Source organism: Xylocopa sonorina, chromosome 3, assembly GCF_050948175.1.
Source record: "Xylocopa sonorina isolate GNS202 chromosome 3, iyXylSono1_principal, whole genome shotgun sequence".
NCBI classification, from domain to species: domain Eukaryota; kingdom Metazoa; phylum Arthropoda; class Insecta; order Hymenoptera; family Apidae; genus Xylocopa; species Xylocopa sonorina.
In genome coordinates this window covers 932,931-944,606 of record NC_135195.1, presented here as the reverse complement: position 1 = coordinate 944,606, position 11,676 = coordinate 932,931, and the positions used below count along the sequence as shown (strand labels likewise).

The 11,676-nt window shown below is 45.9% G+C and overlaps 1 protein-coding gene across 1 annotated transcript; it reads left to right on the top strand.

Annotated features, from left to right (window-relative positions):
• The first annotated feature begins 1,667 nt into the window (after nucleotides 1–1,667).
• On the top strand, nucleotides 1,668–5,313 carry LOC143422378 (uncharacterized). Its single transcript, XM_076892957.1, has 12 exons — nucleotides 1,668–1,791; nucleotides 1,871–2,050; nucleotides 2,113–2,488; nucleotides 3,329–3,356; nucleotides 3,424–3,597; nucleotides 3,675–3,816; nucleotides 3,907–4,290; nucleotides 4,358–4,419; nucleotides 4,519–4,563; nucleotides 4,632–4,660; nucleotides 5,046–5,159; nucleotides 5,214–5,313. Exons 1-12 carry the CDS (start codon nucleotides 1,668–1,670, stop codon nucleotides 5,311–5,313), a joined length of 1,758 nt encoding a protein of 585 aa, XP_076749072.1.
• Nucleotides 5,314–11,676: the final 6,363 nt, after the last annotated feature.

The window sequence follows — 11,676 nt, the reverse complement described above, 5'->3', positions numbered from 1 at the left end:
TTCCGACAGCCATCCGCGGGCACATGTGTTAGCGACGTGGCCCACTTCTTTTCGGAACCTCGAGCATGCAACACGTATTCTCTTTCTCTCGCGCCTACGGCACTTACTAGTCGTTCATGTGAACGCTCTACGCCACGGCAAGTGTATCGATTCAAAAATAAAGTCGGATAATAAATTCGGCCTGGGATTCACATTGGTGATCCCGACGTTATCGAAACAACTGTGATACATTGTTTGTGGTGCTATTGCAACGATCGTTACTGTTGCGACATGGCAGAGGAAGAGCGCGACAAGATAACCGAACTACACGCATACATTGTAGTTCAACAGGAGGCAATAAATGCGCAAAGGAGCCTCGAGATTCTGCATGAGACAATTCAGCAGCAGACGAATGATCGTCCGTGCAAGCCCTACCAGGTCAGCCCACTTCATCTCCGTTGCCTGTTCAAGCTTCAGGTCCGCCTATGAAAAGTGGAAATTAAGCATTTGTAGCGCACAGTTTAAAAACCAGTTCGAGATGAGCGGAATCTCTCGAGATGGCACGAAGTTCAGCCACGTGGTCGCATAGCTCGATCACAAATACGCGGCTGAATTGGAGGACATTATCACTCATCCGCCTCCCATCGAGCAAGAGAAAATCGCAAACCCTTTCAGTTCTCTGGACTCCTGGACTACTCCAGGACATGCTCCTGCGGAACATGTGAGAAGATCGCCTGCCATCACAGAAGTTATTGTAGTATCTCAAGCCGATACCACATTGGACGCAGTGTTGTATCTCGCGAACAAAATCTACGAAGTTACGCCGCAATCCGCCGTTTAGAACGGCGCCACCGCAGCGTCGGCGGACAGTTCGCCGATCGTCCAGCAAGTGCAGGATCTCTCACACCAGCTCACTGTTCTATCCCAGGGCGTAAATGATTGTTTCTGTTCACGTGGCCGTTCAAGGAATCGTTACCGCACTCGTTCGCCAGCTCCAGAGGGCATTCCTGTTCGCACTTCCGTAACCCGCGTCAGTACGTGTTGGTATCATCGAAGATGGGAAAGTCGAGCCACAAGATGTTCATCATGTGACCAGAGTCCATCGGAAAACTAGCAGGACAGGCCGTATGGATGGCACGAGCCTGATCGAATACGTCGTGTCGTCTCTTTGTTACGGACCAGCGTTCCAAGCGCCAGCTATTGGAGTACACTGGATCGGATGTAAGCATGTGGCTACGTTTTTATTTGCGAGAGCGGTGACAAAGGAGCTCGTACGATTCGTTCGTCGTTAATCAAAGCATCATTGGCACCTATGGTTTTATACTTCTGTGCCTGGATTTACGTCTACGTCGCGATTTTACCTGGCAATTCATCATCACTAACGTGCCACATCTCATCATAGGCGCGGATGTGCTCTCTCACTTCAATCTGCTAGTGAACATTCGGTATTATTGCCTCATCGACGGACAACTCGCCCTTTCGCATCCGCCGCCGTGAATCAACCCAGATGTTCACCGGTCAAGTTTGTGTCTGCTCCAACTTCTAGTGTTCCCGCACTCTAACACGAGTTATGGTTGGAGTTTTCGAACATTAGCCGTCCACGGGGATTGCAACGTCTCGTGAAACATTCAGCAGTCTCTCATATACGCACCACACCCAGCCCACCTGTCGCAGCCCGTTCACACCGGATGGCTCCGGATCGTCAGCGTGCTGCTCAAGCAAAATTTAAAATCCTTGTACGTCTTGGGATTGCGCGCCCATCCGAGAGCCCGTGGAGTTCGCCATTGCACATGGTGAAAAATAGAAATGACAGTTAGCGTACGTGTAGTGACTACAGAGCCGTGAACGCTCGTACTGTGCCAGACCGTTAACCGGTAAAAAAACATTCTAGACTATACAGCGAATTTAGCCGGCAGTAAAATTTATTCAGTAATAGACTTGGCACAAGCCTTTAACCATATCCCCATGGCTGCGGAAGACATTGAGAAGACGGCAATTAGCACGCCATTTGGCTTCTTGAATTTTTATATATGCCACTCGGTTTACGATATGCTAGTCAAACGTTTCAGAGGTTCATGGATAATATTATGCGTGGACTAGACTTTGTAGTGTGGCACATTGATGACGTTCCAGTCCACTCGACACACCCGCAACAGCACCTAGAACACCATCGTCAGCTGTTACAACGCCTTGATGACCATGGCATCGCCGTCAACCGCGCCAAGTGTGTGCTGGGACAGGAAGAGGTTATCTTCTTGGGACATATAGTATTTGCCGCTGGTGTACGCCCGCTATCGAACAAGGTAGAGGCCATCATCAATTATTCTCTACCCACAACAGCTAGACAACTTCGTCGGTTCTTGGGAATGTACAACTTCTACCGTCGATTTGTCGCGCACACGGCTACACTACAGGCCCCTCTAGAAGCCGCCCTATCCTCATCAGGTTTTCAACCGGTGGATATGACAGAGATACGCAGAACTGCATTTGAGACTTGCAAAGCTGCACTGTCTCGCTATTCCGTAGCAAGGATGTGCGGCATTTACATTCTTTTGAAGTGTACACGAGATATACATAACGCATTGAATTGAATATTACATCTTACCATGAGACATCAAAATAAGATGCGATATCGCATTTTACGAAGCGTTAGATCTCCATTGCATCGACACGTAGACATCTAGAAACGCTATTCCATCGCAAGGAAGTGTGAGCTTTATATTCTTTTGATGTGTTGACGAGATGTACATAACGCGTTGCATTGACATTACATCTTATCATGAGACATAGAAATGAGATGAGATATCGCGTTTTAAGAAACATTAGAATTCTATTGCTTCGACATGTAGACATATAGAGACGCTATTATGTACGACGGAATTGTGGCAGTTACATTCTTTTGAAGTGTAGACCAGATATACATAACGCGTTGCCTTGAATATTATATCTCATCATGAAACATAGAAATGAAATGCGCCATCGCGTTTTATGAAGCATTAGAACTCTATTGCTTTTATACGTAGACATCTAGAAACGCTATTTCGTAGCATGGAAGTGTGGCATTTACATTCTTTTGAAGTGTAAACGATATACACTTAACGCGATGCGTTGAATATTACATCTTATCATAAAACATAAATGAGATGCGATATCGCGCAAGCTTATTGGCTCACCTGCATCCATCTGCTCAGCTTGTACTCTTCACGGATGCATCGGATTACCAAATTGGAGGCATAGTCCAGCACTTCAATAATGGGCACTGGCAACCCCTAGCTTTCTTCTCAAAGAAGCTCTAAGAGTAGGAACATCTTTGGGCGCCATATGATCGTGAACTTTTTGCGATTTATAGGTCAGTACGTTATTTTGTCTTTATGCTTGTAGGTTACCACTTCGTCATTTACGCTGACCATAAGCCACTGATATACCTTTCGGCAACGTGCTAAGAACGTCCCGTCCTGCCGACGGAAATGTTTGGATCTCATCGCACAATACATTACGGGCATTCGATACATCAGTAGCCGCGACAATGTCGTTGCAGATGCACTCTCAAGTACCAACGCGGTAACTACTCCGGTGGACCTGTTGGCCCTCGCTCATTCCCAACGTGAGCACAGTGAGGTACAGACACTGCACTGCAACTCCAAGACATGCGACTACCTGACGTTGATGTACCTATGTATTGTGATGTTTCACAGGAACGCTCGCGTCCATTCATCACTCAACCTTTAAGCCGAAAAATCTTCAACGTTTGGCATGGATTGAGTTACCCAGGAGCTAACGCCACGACCAAGTTGACCGCCCAACGTTTCGTGTGGCCACGGATGAGCAAAGACTGTCGTGCATAGACTCGCGCTTGCAAGGCTTGTCAGCGTTCAAACATCACTCGACATACACGCACAACATGTGGCGATTTCTCTTTCCCCACAGCGCGATTCGCTCACATCCATATCGATATTATAGGCCTATTGTCTGTTTCAGATAGCTACAGATACTGTCTCACCGCTATGGACAAATACACATGTTGGTTGGAAGTTATTCTGATGACAGACATCACCAATGAGATCGTCGTTGAGGCTTACCTTTTCCGCGAGCTTGGGAGGCTTGTAAGGTTCCGCGAATCCTCGACCACCGCATATTATCCATGCTCCAACGGCATAGCAGAGCGTTCTTATCGGACACTGAAGACAGCGTTTATGTGCTACGGTGGTGAATCTTCAACCGATGCTCTACCACTGGTATTACTTGGTCTTAGCGCGGCGTGGAAGGATGATACAGAGGAAGGCGGATACGGAGAGCCTCTTCGACTGTTGAGTGATTTCCTCGCCTTTGTTTGACTTACTCCTGTGAACACATCTGAAATCATTATTCCGCTACGCAGAATCATGGCTGAATTACGTCCACAACCTGGTTCTCGCTATGGCACTCTGGCTACGTTCCAGTGTAAAGACACCCGTGTCACGTCTCGGGTCGCGGAAAATTAACCGTTTGTCGGAGCGACACGCAGTCTCGAACGGTTCGGCTCGCACAATTGCGTCGAAGACTGGTTTTTTTTGGCACGCGGATCACTGCGCGAAAGGCACGGATGTGAGTATATAAAAAGTGGACTTACCTTTTGAAGTCTTCATAGCCGCGAATTAATAACCTCGTTCCAGGTATTGTCATCGGCGAGGATCGTCCTCTGGTATGCCTACGTGTCCAACCAATAGAGTTCTAATACTTCTTTCAATGCGATATCGGCTTTCATTTCAATGTTTCATGATAAGATGTAATATTCAAAGCCACGCGTTATGTTTGTCAGCTTTTACATTTCATAAGAAAGAAAATGCTACTCTTTCTTGATAAGGATTAGCGTTTATAGATGTCTGCCCGTCAAAAAAATAGAGTTATAATACTCCATTCATCGCGATGTCGGATCTCACGTCCCGTAGTCGTGAATGCGCTCGTCAAATTGACACTAATCATAACCTTTCCCGAAACTGAAGAGACTTACCTTTCGTTGCCTCCAATTCACTAGTTTGCCTATGGTTCCAGGTAGCGTAGGCGCCGTGGTTCGGTGTCCCGAATAGCAGCGGCGTACGGCTGGAACGGCGAAACGGTGATTGGCATCAGACCCCAGGCAGGCTGATCCTGGCTAGCGGGTGTGGACGCTGGAATCGGACGATCTTGGGCTCGTACGGGACGTATGGCAGCGAAGACTTCCTTGACAGGAACGGGAAGAGCTCTACGATATACAGGTGCATCACCCTCGTGCTCACGCACAAGTCGTCGGATAAATTCCTTCCTCCCCGCGCGTCGTTTACGCTTTGTCCGAAAACCGAAACTCATCAGAAGTAATTGCACTCCGGTAAAGCACGGCACGGCTAAGCGCTGGTTCACTCTAGATTACCGGATCTACCTAGGCGCGAGACATCTTGTCACAACAGAAATAAAGTAAGAGCGGCTAAAAGCGTTAATTCGCTCCAGCTTTAAGACAGTTGAGGATGATTTGTAAGAAGTAGTAGTTAATCACGAGCGTACTCGTGGAATGGAATGTTAAAGGAACTTGTAATTGAAAATAGGAAAAGAATTTGAATCTGGTATAAAATAAGATATACTCTTAACTTGAGTCCAAATACACTAATACTAAGTTACTAAGTACTATAATAAAAAATGGAAATAGAATATAATAATGAGTCCACTATGGGAGATGCGAATGAGTAGGATGCATTGACCTGGGAGCTCGTATGCTTGAGAGCAAACTGCTGTGTTCAAGTCGGAGATCAAGACTCCTTGAGAGCCAACTGTTCTGTTCGAATCGGTGATTGACACCTTGAGCGGCGTGCGAGTCGCTGGGCCCCAGAGTGGGGACGGCGAGTGGACGGAAGACCGGGGAGATCGTTCGTGGTGAGTTCGCTCGCGTTACGCAATGAGCCGCGCGCGTCGGCCGTGCACTCGATCGGGAGCGCGTCTTAAAATCTAGCGCATTTATAAATACATATTTACAGGTATTTCCTTAATTCTATGTTTGTGTGGTTTGTGTATGTACATGTGCTTATTCCAATATCGTCGATACGTGAATGGCGTGTATGGATACGTAATCGTTGGAGATTCGAGTTCGTAGTCATCGTAGCGCTCTCGCCCTCGAAATGCGGGATGGAATCCTCCCTCTGATGTGTGTGGCGTTGCCTCCTTGTTTTGTGCCGGCTAGTAGGCTGGTTGCCCGCATATAGGGGAACCGGTTGCTGGAGAAGATGCGGATGCTGACCTGGGACCGCCGATGATGGTAGCAGGCGTCTGAGAGTGGCAGGCGGTACGCCTGACGTCACACATGAGACATTGAAATATTATGCTACATCGCGATGAATGAAGTATTAAAACTCTATTGCTTCGACACGTAGACATCTAAAAACGCTATACCTTAGACAGGAAGTGTTGGATTCACATTCTTTTGAAATGTAGAAGCAAATAATGTCACGTCTCAAGTTCGGGAAAATTTCCTATTTGACCGTGATCGACACGTAGCCGGTTTCGAAATCTGCGCGCTGAATTGTGGCGGACGCCGGGTTCGTTAAGGCTCGCGAAATACTTGTTCGAAACGCGGACGGGGTGAACAATGACGATCACCTATCTTTAGATGACTTGAATTGCTGCTTTCTGTTGTAGATACTGCTGGCAACGTGGATCCCCCTCTGGAATGGTCCCAGCATACGGGCTGCGAGGCGGAATCGTCAAAGGGTTGAGCTACCAGCGAAGCTGCTTGGTAATATGGATGGCTCTGTATTCGGCAATGAAGTTGAGGAGCTACGACAAGGATGGCTGAATAGCTGGAGATCGGTGCTTGACATTCGACGCCCGCGTATTACCGCTCTAATCGACGTAGAAATTTCTTCCTTCCGGTGCGTCGAGTTCTTTCCTTATCGTCGGCACAACGCATTCAGTCTACTTCCCCAAAGTCCGGATACGGGTCCACTAAGCGGCGGTCCGCTCTAACCAATCGGTTACCAAGCTTTGACTACGGCGAAATCTAAATGTATGCGATACGCGAGAACTTGCGGAGGACTTCGTATTATACTCGAGTGTTGCAAGGAATTGTATTAAAAGAGAGATGGTATTTCTGATAAAATAAAGCTATATTCTAAGTAATTCTACGCTTACACTTACTATTCCTATCGAGCTAAGTTAAGATTAGTTTAAGTATTAGAAATGGGGTCACTAGAATATATAATTAGAATTGAATTCGATTTAGCAACGATTTAGAATTTGTAACACCTTCAAGTGAGGCGGAGACTGGCCCGAAGGCATAAAACTGAAGATCGTTCAGCTTAAGCGCGAGATGATTTTTGATCTCTGACTCGCGTATCCGCGACCTCGTCGGGTCACGTGGCGCGCGAGTCGTTGGGCTACAGAGTGGGGTGGCCGCTCGGTCCGTGGAGTGGTGCGGCCGGTCATGGTGGGGCGCGGCTTGCGTTGAGCGTGAGCCGGGCGCGTCGGAAGCTCGTTCGGGCGTATCGCAGTGGATTATAATATGACTTAGAAATTAGGAACTAGGATATATACATGGTCGTGTTGTGTACTTGTTAGCTACGGACTTAAGACATCTTCTGAGTAAACATTAGATAAGTACGTATAAAGGAAATTTACAGCTGCTGTGAAGCATTAGAACTCTATTGCTTCAACACGTAGACATCCAGGCATGCTATCCCCTTGCAAGGAAGTATAGGATACACATTCTTTTGAAATGTGGAAACAGATAAAAATAATGCGATGCATAGAGCTTTAAAGTCTACTTGCTTTTATGTGAACTGTTGAAGTGAAATGCGATAACGCGTTGTATGAAGCATTTGAACTCTATTGGTACGAAAACGTAGACATCTAGGATCTCTATCCCCTAGGAAGATAGTGTAGGATTCATATTCTTTTGAAATTTAGAACCAGATAAACATAACGCGTTGCATTGAATATTACATCTTACATTAAATGTTGAAATGAAATGCGACATCTCGTTGAATGAAGCTTCAGATCTCTATTGCTTCAACACGCACACTTCTAGGAACGGATCCCATTGCAAGGATGAGTGGGATTCACATTCTTTTGAATTGTAAAAGCTGATAAACTTGACGCACTGCTTCGAATATTACATCTTATCATGAAACATTGAATTAAGATGCGACATCGCGTTGAATGATGTATGAGAACTCTATTGCTTCATAAGGTAGACATCTAGAATCGCTTTCCCTTAGCAGAAAAGTGTAGGATTCATATTCTTTTGAAGTTTGAAATCAGATAAGCATAATATTGTGCATAGAAGATTACAGCTTACTTAGTTTGATACAATGAAATGAGATGCGCCATTGCATTGCATGGAACTTTAGAACTCCTTTGCCTTCATACGTAGACACTACGAAACCCCATCCCGATGCATCGAACAGTAGAATTCACGCTCTTTTCAAGTATGGAGGCAGAGGAGCTTAATACTATTGTGATGTCCTGCGTTCCGCTCTCCACTCCCTAGAGCAGCCCACAATGTGCAGAAACTGACTACCTGCAATCATTCGCATTCGTCGAAACAACAATTTCCCCCAGCGAAGGCAGTCGACCCGCACAGCACGGCCCGGAGATGGTCCAGCCGATCGCATTATCGCGGCGAATCACTTTCGGAATATCAACGCATCGAATCACCCGCCGTCTCTCATTCACATTTCCATTTCTCGAATGTACACAACTGTACATACTACATTCTAGTTCTAAGTACACACGACACAATCCATTGTAACAGGAACAACACACACACGTAATTTTAATATCTAAATGTATTTCTATATCATAAATTGCGATGCGCATACGCGCGCACTCAACGCGCGTGGTTCACGCGTAACGCAAGCCGCGCCCTACTGCGGCCATCCGCTCCACCGCGAGGGCTCAGCGACTCGCGTGCAAGGAAAACCGTGGAGGTCCCGTGCACGCGAGAGGAAATTCAGTTCGTATTCCGGCATTCGTTTCGACTTAATCTCTCCTGGACTCCTTCTGAGTACCCGCGATTCCAATCTGAGTTCGTTGCTTAAGGGCTGCCCATCACCTCTTCGAGGTGTCCTCTGTTTCTAGTTAAGTTCGATTCTAGTTCTTTAATATCATACATCTAGTAAACCCGAAACAGCGGGTCCCCTCCGTAGGTGTCGATTGAGACAGTGAGTCGCTCCGCGAGTGCGAGCGAGATGGTGCACAGGATCCCTAGTGCGAGTAAGACAGAGAATATGGCCTTTAGGGCGGGATAGACGGCCAGCACCTCCGCGGGTGCGAGCGGTACAGTGGATGTCAAACCTTAGTGAGAGAAAGATGGTGAGTCTCTCTGTGTTTGTGAGTGAGATACCAATCGTAGTCCTTAATGTAAGCGAGCCAGCGAATTGCGGCTGCGAATTGCCTGTAGTGAAGGTGAAGGCGCGGGAGGCTGATGGTGGATTGAGAGGATGGCAGGCGGTACACCTGACGTCACATTAAGTATCGCATTATACATATCAGCTCCTGCGTATCAAAAGAATATGAATCCTACAGTTGCTTAAAACGGGACTGCGTTTCCTGGTGTCCGCGCTTCAAAGCAACAAATTTCTAATGCTTTACGCATCGCGAATGCGCACTCCATTTCAACGCTTCAAAGTAAGTAGGTTGTAACGTTCTCTGTGTGGCATTATCATTATCTGCCTCTACGCATCAAAAGAATGTGGAATCTCCAGTTGCTTACAATGGGGTTGTGTTTCATAATGTATGCGTTTCAAAGCAATAGAGTACTAAAAATTTATCCATCGCGAATAAGAATTTCGTTTCAGCGCTTTAAAGTAAATAGGTTTTAATGTTCTACGCAAGGCATTGAGCTAATCTGCCTCTACTCGTCAAGAGAATGTGGATACGGCAGCTCCATGTAACAGAATATCGCTTCATAGTTTCTGCGTGTAAAAGGATTAGTGCTCCATGTAATACGATAGCGCATCTAATTTCAAAGATTCACAATTAGTTAGATGTCACCTTCTATGTATAGCGTAATACTTATCTGCTACTACACTTCAGAAGACTGTGAGTTCCACAGCCCGATTCGATGGGATAGTGCTTCACAGTGTCTGCGTGACAAAAAAATAGACTTCTACTATTCCCAGCAAGGCGATGACGCATTTCATTTCCACGTTTCGAAATAAATAGATACTATCATAATATTAACAAACATTGCTTTTACAACGCAGATACAATGAAGCGCAACCACGTTGCATGGAACTGTAGAATTTATATTCTTTAGAAATTTTGAAGCAGATGAGCATAATGCCATGCATAGAAGATTACAGCATACTTAATTTGAAGCGTTGAAATGAGACGCGATATCGCATTGCACAAAGCATTAGAACTCCATTCCTTTTACACCGAGACATTATGAAGCACCATCCCTCTGCATGGAACTGTATAATTCACATTCTTTGTATTTGTGGAAGCAGATAAGCGTAATGCTATCCTTTGAATATTACAGCTTACTTACTTCGGAACGTTGGAATCAGAAACGCCATCGCATTGCATGAAGTACTAGAAATGTGCTGCTTGGACTCATAGAAATCTGGAAGCGATATTCTGTTGCAAGCAAGTGTATGATTCATATCCTTCTAAAGTCTAGATGCAGATGAATATAACATACTGCATAGAACACTCCAATTTACGATGAATCATTGAAATGAGTTGCGACTTCGCGTTGAATGAAGCATTAGATCTCTATTTCATCGACACGTAGACATCTAGAAACGCTATCCCGTTGCAAGGAAGGTTAGGAATTACATCGTTTTGATGTGTAGAAGCAGAAAATCAGAATGCGTTGTATAATACATTACAACTCACCTTCTTTGAAATGTTGAAATGAAATGCGCTATCGCGGCTTATAATGCATAAGAATTGTAATGTTTTGGCACGCAGACACTATGAAACGCGATCGCTTTGCCTGAAATATTCCTAATGTGATTCTTCTGAAGGAGAGTAGCGGACGAGCATAATGCATTGTATGGGGCAATTACTACTTGCTTTGAAACTTTGGAATGAAATGTGTCATCGCGATACATGAAACATTAGAACTCTACTCCATCGATACTTATGAATCGTATGAATCCTACAGTTGCTTGCAATGTGATGGCGTTTCATAATGTCTGCTCACCAATGCATGAGAGTTTTACTGTTTTATGCAACGCGACAGCCCGTCTCATTTCAACGATTTAAAGTTAGTTATTGGTAGTTTTCTATGCATTGCATTTTGCTTATCTGCTTCTGCTCTTGAATACAATTTGAGTTCTACAAATTCATGCAACGGGACTGCGTTTCTTAGTGTAACGTCGAGCGTAGCGCCTGCCACCCATTCCACACATGAGTCTTCTCGCACCCCCAGCATCAACCCTTGAGCTTAAGCAACCTGCCGCACTCGCCTGCAGAACCGACAACCGGCAGCGTTCACGCGCGCACACCTGCCTACGTTCACACACACCAATTACCGCTGTGTCACACGAACCGACCGGTATACATGGCTCGTTTGCACCAGGCGTCGCTATTTCACTCTCACCGACGAGAACTACTGTCTCACTGGTACTAACGAGTATATCTGCCTCGCTCGCACCAAAGATGAACACCTTTGTCTACCTCGCACGGGGGACTCCGTCCTGCTGAAAGACGCAGCCGCAGCCCATCACCTCAATGAAGGCTCTT

Coding starts and splice junctions, on each gene's coding strand:
- LOC143422378 (XM_076892957.1), top strand. CDS start 1,668: ATGGCTCCGGATCGTCAGCGTGCTGCTCAAGCAAAATTTAAAATCCTT. Junction 2,051..2,112: donor GCTAGTCAAACGTTTCAGAG/GTTCATGGATAA, acceptor ATGACGTTCCAG/TCCACTCGACACACCCGCAA. Junction 3,357..3,423: donor GTTATTTTGTCTTTATGCTT/GTAGGTTACCAC, acceptor CAACGTGCTAAG/AACGTCCCGTCCTGCCGACG.